Source organism: Oryzias melastigma, linkage group LG8 (genome assembly GCF_002922805.2).
Source record: "Oryzias melastigma strain HK-1 linkage group LG8, ASM292280v2, whole genome shotgun sequence".
Classification (NCBI taxonomy): Eukaryota; Metazoa; Chordata; class Actinopteri; order Beloniformes; family Adrianichthyidae; genus Oryzias; species Oryzias melastigma.
In genome coordinates this window covers 3,151,258-3,161,238 of record NC_050519.1, presented here as the reverse complement: position 1 = coordinate 3,161,238, position 9,981 = coordinate 3,151,258, and the positions used below count along the sequence as shown (strand labels likewise).

General features: G+C 43.5%; 1 protein-coding gene across 1 annotated transcript in view; it reads left to right on the top strand.

The window, feature by feature from the left end:
• shank1 (SH3 and multiple ankyrin repeat domains 1) overlaps positions 1–8,716 on the top strand; it is a gene marked incomplete in the record, with an annotated part of 74,654 nt that extends 65,938 nt beyond the window's left edge. Inside the window, 4 exon segments of the mRNA XM_036213126.1 lie at positions 1–1,093; positions 1,266–1,277; positions 3,250–4,140; positions 5,225–8,716. Of these exon segments, the coding sequence (XP_036069019.1) occupies positions 1–1,093; positions 1,266–1,277; positions 3,250–4,140; positions 5,225–5,312 (2,084 nt within the window).
• Between the last annotated feature and the right edge of the window lie 1,265 nt (positions 8,717–9,981).

The following is a 9,981-nucleotide window of genomic DNA, read 5'->3' as shown; positions in this document are numbered from 1 at the left end:
GGCCCCCACCACACCCGGCTGTCTCTCCACCGCCTCCCCCCGGATCGTACCATCGCCCCTTCTCCATGTCGCACCATCTTTACAACAGCACCCCCGCTACTGGACGGTCTTCACCCACACCTCCGTCGCACACAATCGCCCCACCCCCAGCATACCGTGGTCCCCCTGCTCACCCTACAGCCGCCACCTCCGTCCCGCACAGGGGCACCGCCTCCCATGCAACGACCGCTAGCTGTGCTGCTACAACCACTGCTGCTGCCACCACAACAAGCACCTCCATCCATCTCTACCAGGAGAGAACACAGATGACGCACACGGCCTCGTCCACCGCCGCCGCCGCAGGCAGTCGTAGGGCAGGGGAGCAACAGCGCTCTTACCCCACCACCAAAAAAGGAGAGTCCCAGGAGACGGTGGTGGACTCTGGGATCGAGGAACTGGACAGTCGGAGCAGCAGCGACCACCACCTGGACAGCATCCTGGGGCTGAGCGGTGCTGGCGTTCGTGGGGAGAGGCTGGACCGAGGTGAGAGGTTAGGAGTGGGAGGACGACTGGGAGGAGGCGGGGCAGGAGAGACCGAAAGAGGAGGGGGAGATTTTCTTGAGTCTTACATGAGCTACTTGGACGGGCAAACTTTCGAGATGCAGAATGCAACAGCCGCAGCCTCCACCTACCCGAAAACGAGCAGGTTCAGGGAAGGAGGCCGTGCCGGCGAGCTGCAGAGACAGACCAGCACCGCTCCGCCATCCTTCCACTCCCACAGGCAGAGGACGGACCAGGAGGAGGACGAGCTGGAGGAGGGAGTGGCAGACGACGAAGGCGGCCAGGACGCGTATAATATCAGGGACATGCAAAATTTGGGACGTCCTACTTCGCCGTATTTCGATCGGCCGCGCACGCCGGACATGAAGCCTCTCTGGGGGGACGGGCAGATGAGTGGAGATGGAAGCGGCCAGGCGGGATCGCTTTTGGAAGGGAAGAAGATTTACCCCCCTGTTTCCAGTATGAAGCCCAGCATCATTAATGAGCTGAGCAGCAAACTGCAGCAAAGAAGCAAAGACAGCTGGAGCAGCCAGAGACCGCTGAGCAGACACAGGTACACGCCGGCTCAACGCCATTCTGTCCGTTTAGTTTTGTTTGGTGTGAAAACATCCATGGAGAATTCTTTTTCTCATCAAAATTGATGTTTGAACCCTGACTGTCTGCTTCCTGTAAGCGATCTGTAAATCTACTTTATTTCTCTGGTTTTTTCCATGTGTTTCAATCAGACGCAGAAACAGGTAATAGAGCGACGTTTACCTTTCTGTCCAGAAAGAGAAGACAGAACATCTACGGTGGCCCTGAAGTCCAAATCACATCAACACAAAAACATATTATCAGGACAATTAAAGAAGCAAAAAAAAACATTAAGTTGGAAATTCTAAAAACCAAAACACACTTCACTCCTAATTCACTCTGGGCTGGGCGATACTGAGCATTCAGATCTGATACTGGTCAGTATCGCCAGTATTGATCCCAATATCGATATTTTTTGTAAATGTCAAAATCTCCATTGTTTTTAATCACTGTGAATGGTTTCTTATAAGTGTCTCTTTTTTTAATTACTTGATAAACATAAAAACAGAATTAGGACAATATTTTCAGTTACATTGAAAATAGTTTATTAAACTGTTCAATCACCTAAACCACTGACGGCCAAATGAAAATGAAACCTTTTAGAAAACAAAAGTAACTTCCAGGAAGCAGAATTACATGTTAAAATACGATTAATTTTAACGACAATTTGATATTTGTGTTTGACGATACGATTCACTGGCCTAAAATCAGTCCAGGACATCTTTAATCCAAAACGTCTTCCTCCAGTGGGACTCAGGGATAAATATCAGTGCAGTATTGTATTTCTTGCTTGATAATCAAATATAAATTAAATGTGTGTACAATTTTACATTTCACATTTTAGTTTGATGGAGTTCAGTCCACTGATGTTTCTCCACATCAGTCGTTATTCGACCATTAACTGTATGGTTACCCTTAGTGCTAAATTCAAAGTGTTTCCACTCATAATGATTGTTGATCGGTTTTTGTTTGTCTGTTGTGATGGTCATTTTTATGTCCCAGAAAAATAAACAAACCATGTCTAATTCAAATGGTGTTTTCCAATATCAGTTTATCTAACTTTGAGAGGATTTTTGAAGGTATAGGTCAAATGAGGCCCTTTTATTGCTCCACTGTGGCTCTTATATTTTTATAAATAAATACGCTTTTAATTTTAAGTAATTTTACAATTAAGGTGCACCATAGTATAAAGCGGACAGTCGAATCGGGAAAACAACAAACAAGAATTTTAAGTCTGAAAAATACATGGTCTTTTATTTTGAAAAGAAGTCATGTGAGAAATAGTTAAAAACTATTTCATATTTCAAAAATAAACTATTTTTACTTTATGCAAAAAAAACAAAAGTTAATTTGTATTTATCCTAATAGAAACAATAAGTTAAAATGTCGAATTTTGCTTAATGAAGTTAGACTTTGTGGCTCCTTCTGGGAAATGGTTCTTAAGTGTTGAAGATTGCAGACCCCTGGTAGAGGTCAGTTAGATTCTGCCTCAGGGAGTTCGATCTGGTTGTTTTTATTGATTTATCATCACAGCCCTGTAAAAAACACAATAGAAGAAATTGTACTTTAGTTTGTGAAATGATGACGTTTGTCCATCACATCAACCAATAGTTATTGGCTATGAGGCGATACTGGATATGATCTGTACTAATCATAAAACTTTTATTATTGTGCGGACATTGGAGACACATTTATATGAACATCATTATCCAATCAGAAGTACCTACTTTTTCTGGTTTCTTCTTTTATTTTGTTTTTTAACATCTTATTTTGATTTATTTTTGTTTTCTGTAACATTTCATAGATATTTTGTTTATTTTGTTTTGATTTCTAAAGTGTAATTTAGCTTTTTTTAATTTTTTTTTTTTGTGATATTAAAATTGTTTTTGCATTACATGATTTTTTTGGTGTGATTTGGACTTCAAGGCCACCGTAGAGATCTGACCACAACTCACGTTCTGTTGTGGAAAAAAAGATGAGTAAAATTCGAGCGTTTCAACCCAAACTTTCTAAATATTTGCTTCATAAATCACCTTTAATCGTCGGGTTTTAGAGACGGAGGAACGTGTGTTGAAGGTTTTTCGTCACTGTTTTTATTTTTTATTTTTTTTAACTGGTCCCTTTTTCTTTTTCCAGGTTTTCAGAAGACTCGGCTTCAGCTCTGAGCCCCCCCTCGGCTCGATCTCAGTCACCGTCTCCCATCTCATTATCGCAGCCGTCGTTATCTCCATCTCCCACCCCGGCTTCCCATTACCCCAACTGGGGGCGAGCGCCATCCCCTCAGCCCCCCGCCGCCTCTCAGCCGCCACGTTCCCATTCCCCGCTGTCCCCCACATCCTATTCCCCGTACCCCACCTCCCCCAAGCACAGACCTGTCTACCGGACCAAAGCTCTAGAATTTCAGTTCATCCCCAGTCGAGAGTCTCGAAAAGCAGAATCCCACATGCTCCAGCGCAGGAGAGCCCCCAGCCCGCTCATTTCCCCGTCCGAGAGGCCCAAGGTGGCCCCGCCGCGCCCGTCCTCCCTCCCTCTGCTCCCTACCTCACCTCTGTATAGTGCCATCTACGACCTCCGCGGTTCCATCACCCCGCCATCGCCTGCAAACCCCCTCGGAGATCCCTACTTCTCCCCTTCCCCCCCCCTGTTTGCCCCATCTGGGGCGCCGCCTCCTCCAAACTCCACCCTGGTTGTGTCTCGATCGCTTTCTCCAACTCACTTTCTGTCCGGGACATCGTCTCCGCCCCTACACCCTATCCCTCCGCCCACCTGTCTGAGTTACCCCCATTTACCGCCCCCGTCCCCCACCAAGCCCTTTGCCTCCAAGCCCCTCCCCTACTGGACCAAGTACGACGTCGCCGACTGGCTGGGATACCTGAACCTGGGAGAACACAGAGAGCGTTTCCTTGACAACGAGATCGACGGCACCCACCTGCCCTCCTTGACCAAGGAAGACTACCTGGATCTGGGGGTTACGAGAGTCGGGCACCGCATGAACATAGAACGAGCTCTGAGGAGCGTGATAGACAGGTGAGCCTGCAGATCTATCTGAAGTAGATCTAGAACAGTTGCATTACCTGCGATAATGCTGTGTGAAGGTTGGTTGAAGAAATTAACTATCATTGATGAATAATGTCCCAAAAGTGTTGAATGTTTTGATACCAAACTCGCATAATTTCAGAAAGTGTTCAAAGAATTAGAAAAATGTCGTGAAAAATCTCAAAAATGTCAAAACGTGTAAAAGGTATGAGCACCAAAAGTACAAGCAAGAATGTCCTGAACTTGCTCAACTTTTTGATAACAAGAATAATTGTGCTTCAAAAGTGCACAAAGTTTTTGAAGAATTTGAAAATATTCCCATTCACTCTAAATGGTGCTAGAAAATCACATAAATCGTAAACACCGTAAAATATATAAGAACTGATACAATAACCCTGAATGAGCTGAACGTTTGATGACAGGATTACTGGAATTGCTTAAAGCGTGATTGAATTTCTATTATGGAGGGTAAAACAGCCGCTTCGACGTTTGAACCTCAGAAACAGACACCATGTTAGATAAATATGGCGATTTGATTGGATAGAATCTAGACCAATCAGCAGGCTGGCACAAACATTCCAGGAAACGAAAACTTATCAACACAAAATCAAAGATAGGGAGAAAGCGGGAAAAAAAGTTAAAGTGTTATATTCATATATATAAATAGATTTAGTTAGCATTGCAATGTTTGGGACAACTCCCTGAACCTGGAGGTCCTTAAAATAGACAAACAGCGCCCTCTTGTGGTTGATTCCTGTACGAGCATCTGATTCAGCTGGAGATAGAAAATACTTTGTTTTATTGTGAACTAAAGGGGTTGGTTGAAGTTTTATCTAGTACAAGGGTGCCCAAATCCAGGTCTCGAGGACCGGCCTCCTGCCTCATCAGGCTGGTTGGAAAACATGTAGGGTTCTGGCCCAGGAAGTCTGGATTTGGGCACCCTTGATCCGGTCGATGTCCTCATCAGGGGCTTCAGGAATGGAGGAGAAATGCCCTCCAGCTTCTTCATGCTTGTGGAGTCAGAACAGTTTTCTAGTTAGTAAATCCTCCAAATTCTTCATGTTTTCGTCCTCAGACTGTCCAGCAGCCCTTTCCCCATCTCCGTCCTGTCACCTCGGGACGGACAGACGGAGAGGAGGATGGAGGACGGGAGTCGGAGCTGAGGCTGCGGAGAGAGAAGTGAGGAGGTGCAACTGCTGCTATCCACAGAGGATTCACACAACAAAGGACGGCGAGGGGAAGGGCGGCTGACCCCGGACGATTCACACGCTCTCTACATGCACACACCAACACGCCATCGACGAACCATCGGAGGCCAAATGGAGTTTTCAGTCTCCACTCTCCTCATCCGGCTGCTCCTGTTCAGGGTGAATGCTGGTGAATGTGAGCATGCTGAGTGGAAGCAGCAGATGGATCCCTGGTCACCTCGGTTCCGGGCGGGGAGACTTGCTGTGTGTTTGGCGTGGATCGGGCACGTGTTGTTCGTACCTCATGGCTGGTAGGGCTCGGTTGTCGGTGCGCCCTAGAGCTCTTTATCATCTTCTAACAACATATATACAGACTGGTCACTGTATCACCAATTTGTAGCAAAAACAAGTGCCCAGACCAACAACATAAAATATTACTGATGTGCACACCACTCATGTCTGCCCAGCCAGCAGGGCGAAAGGGACCCCATGTGGTTTAAAAGAGGGCTGAAAATGTGGACCCCAAATGGGTTTGTTCACGGTTTCTGTGGCTCCACCTGAGTTGGCCCACATTGGCTGATGTGGGAAATCAGGGAGTTGGCTCGCTACGCTAGCCAGCCTCCTGGAGGACAGCTAGCTAGCTCTATACGGTGAAGCTACCTAGCTCTATACAGTGGAGCTTGCTAGCTTGCTAGAGAGGATCTCGCTAGGTCGCTACAAATAAGCTCACTAGCATGCTACAGTGAAGCTTGCTAGCTTGCTACAGAGCAGCTGGCTACAGGGGAGGTCACTAGATAGATCCAAAGGAGCTTGCTAGCTTGGTACAGATGAGCTGAAGTATACTGAAGCGGAGCTTGCTAGCTCGATACAATGTAGTTCGCTACAGATGAGCTCGCCAGCATGCTACAGTGGAGCATGCTAGCTCGATACAGAAGATCTTGCTAGCTCACTACAAATGAGCTTTCTAGCATGGTGCAGTGGAGTTTGTTAGCTTACTACAGAGAAGCTCGCTTGCTCACTACAGATGAGTTCACTGGCGTTCTACAGCGGAGCTCGTTAGCTTGCCGCAGGGTAGGTCACTAGCTCAATACAATGGAGCTCGCTACAGAGGCTAGCATGCAACATCAGAGCTTGCTGGTTTGCTACAAAGGAGCTCGCTAACTTGGGACAGTGGAGCTTGCTACAAGGGAGGTCACTAGCTCAATGCAAAGGAGCTTGCTAGCTTGCTACAGGGGAGGTATCTAGCTCAATAAAACGTAGCTCGCTAGCTCACTACAGATGAATTTGCTAGTATGCTACTGTAGAGCTAGCTAGCTTGATACTGAAGATCTTGCTAGCTCGCTACAAATGAGCTCTACCATGCTACAGTGGACCTTGCTAACTCAATACAGAGGAGCTTGCTAGCTTACTACAGAGGAGCTTGCTAGCACGCTACATTTGAGTTAACTAGCATTTTACACCGGAGCTCGTTAGCTTGCTACAGGGTAGGTTGCTAGCTCGATACAACGGAGCTCGCTACAAAGGCTGCAGCGGAGCTCACTAGCATGCTAGTTAGCTCGCTACAGCAAAGTTTGCTAGCTTGCTGAAATGGAGCTCACTAGCTTGATACAGCAGAGCTCGCCATAGCAGAACTTGCTAGCATGCTAAGCTGTCCACCAGGCAGCTGGTTAGCGTAGCGAGCTAACCCACTGACTGCCCACTTTAACCCACATTTTCTGCCTCTTGTAAACCACTTGGGGCCCCCATGGCGTCGCTGGCTGGGTGCATGCACCAAACATGTAGACGCTCCTGATGTGAGCCAATGGGACACCTTCTATATAGACACATCTCATTTTTGGATCCATGGAGGAGGCGGGCCGCGCTTTCAACTGTTAGGTGGGATTTACGTGAAGAGAAATCTTCCAAAGGATTTTTTTTTTTAATCAGAGAAAGACTTCTTCTTCAGCATGAAGACAGGTGCTGCGCGCGGGGATGAAGAGTAAAAACTGCCACTTTCGTCTTCTATCCCACCTCCGCTCCTCGGGGAGGAGGAGGCAGGAGAACCCAGACGTCCAGTTTTAATACTCTGATTGTTCTTAAACTTTTTAAACTTTAAACGGGATCACTGGAATATTGATACGAAGAGATTTGTCCTTGCTTTTTATCATTACTATCATCGTCCTTACTGTTATTGCTGCTTTATTTCAAGCTGAAGATAATCATTGTGGTAACAAATATTATAAAAGTGTGTAAGGGTATTTTTTGAAAAAGATGCACTTGATCCAGATCATGGCGAGAAGACGTGTGAAGCACATTTCTCCCACATTTTGCTGTTTGACTGTGAAGCTTTCATTTAAAATGTAAAGAAAAAAAAAGGCCTCAAAGTATAATTTTCTCTCTTTTTAAATGTGCACTCAGTGTTATGGAGATGCTGTAAGGATGTAGCAGCTGTTGCTATGGAAACGAGGACTTTTATTCTAATCTTAGGATTTTCCAGACCCCTTTTTTTATTTATGTTTTATTTTTTTGTGCACTCTTCAGTTTTTGCTGAGATCAAATATAAGGGCTCTTTCATGACCTCTACCTTAAGCAACTCTTCACCTCTCCTGCTGTCCTCGAATCCACAAACACTTTGGTCAAACGTGAATTAGACGACCATTTCTGCTCTCTTTTAAAAAAAAGTAAAGTTCTTTGTTTGTTTCTCAAAGTGCACAGCGGCTGTGAGATGTGATTCTGCAGAAGAGTTTTGTATGTTTATGGGCAAAAAGAGATTATATTTAGATGTAAAAGAAATAACATTAAGGACGATGAAAATAATGGTCATATATCTATGATTTAAGATGTATAAAAAAAAAGAAATCTGAAAAGTTCTAAAGAATCTCTGTCTTCCAAATAATGTTTAACAAGAAAATGTATTTATTGAACTGCTCTGCTTCCTATACAGTTTGACCCGTTCTTTGCGCTCCTTTTCTCTCATTTGCATCTTCCAGCAAACGGTCACGTGCGCCAAACAGCTCGCCACCTGTATCTGTGCATTATGCAACGACCTTCTTCTCACGACCAGCTGTGACTTCTTACGCTTGGAGGTCATTGTGGTTCCGATTCTGCTTCCATCCGGTCTGTTTAAGCTGGAGCCCAAACATTTCCCTGCTGATCATCTTTTTGAAGTGAAACCAGATCCTCGTCTGGACGAAAACACTCGAGGGAATCGGTCCGACTCTATAGAAAGCAATCGTTTTCTGTTAAGAGATCTTAAAAAAAAAAGAACTGATAACGTTAACTTACAGAATATATATGTATATGTTATACGCATATACACACATTCATACAAATATATGAATTTCAGATGTTTTAAGAAATAAATTGTTAGAAATATAATAAACAGAAACAGTTCTAATTGATTGTTTGATGTTTTTAATGCATTTATTCGGAATGGTGAACAGGTACGCTCAGGTGAGTGCGGAGGACCGCCCCTTTTCCAGGCCTGAAGGGTCAGTATTGTGTCTTCTGGCTAACCTGCCATCAAAGATCCTTTTTCAGGGTTGAATTTAAGACCAATGTCTATGAAAATGAAAACAGAGGACTGTAAGTGAAGATTCATGAATTCATATTTTTCCAAATTTTTTATTTTATTTTATTTTTTCAAATTTTCAAGATTTATTTTAAGTTTTCTTTTTTTTTTTTAATTTTCAAAACTTTTTTCACATTTTTTCAGTTACAATGTCTATTTTTCAAGTTTCAATCTTTTTTTTTTTCGTTCACTTTAAGCTGATCCTTATTTGACCTCACAAAGTCAAATAATTAGTATATTTTCAATTCTATTCATTCAAATGTAGCTTCTTATCTTGTTGTTTGTAGTCACGGCCGTGAGGATTCAGCACTTTGGTGTGTAACAACTAATTCTCCTGATGTTTATTTACATTACGTGTCAAAGTCAAGGCCCTGGGGCCGGATCCGGCCCCCCTGGGTCGGCCCTCCAGATCATTTTATTTTATTGTTACTAATGGCCCGATGTTATCTTGTGCTCATTTCAAACTAAAATATTTGAAGTTGTTTAAGGTTTAAACAACTTTTTGGTTGTAATAATTGTCCTGCCTTTTTATTATTTATAATTGTGTTAAAAAAGTTACAGTTTTAAACATTGGCATTCTGTTAGCTTTTTTTTTAGGCTATTTTGGAGTTTAGCGAATATTTCAGTGACCTGCTAGCTGTTTTGGCTAATTTAGGATTTTCTCAGTTTTTTTAGGATATTTTGAAGTTTAGCTATTAAGCTACATGCTAGCTGTTTTGGCTAACCTAAGGTTTTGTTTGTTTGTTTGTTTGTTTTTTAGGATTGGGATAGCTAGTATTTCAGCTACATCAAATAGCTGTTTTGGCTAATTTAGGCTTTTTTGTTGTTGTTTTTAGGCTATTTTGAAATTTAGCTAACATTTTAGGAACTTGCTAGCTGTTTTGGCTCATTTTTTTTGTTTTTGTTTTTTAGACTCTTTTGGAGTTCAGCTAATATTTCAGCCTCATGCTAGCTGTTTTAGCTAACTTAGACATGTTTCTGTTTTTTAGGCTAATTTAGCTAATATTTTAGCTGGCTATCTTAGCGTGTTCAGCTATCAGCTTCAACATTTTTTACTATCAATTTCAGGATCTCAACTTTCAGCACTAGCATCTC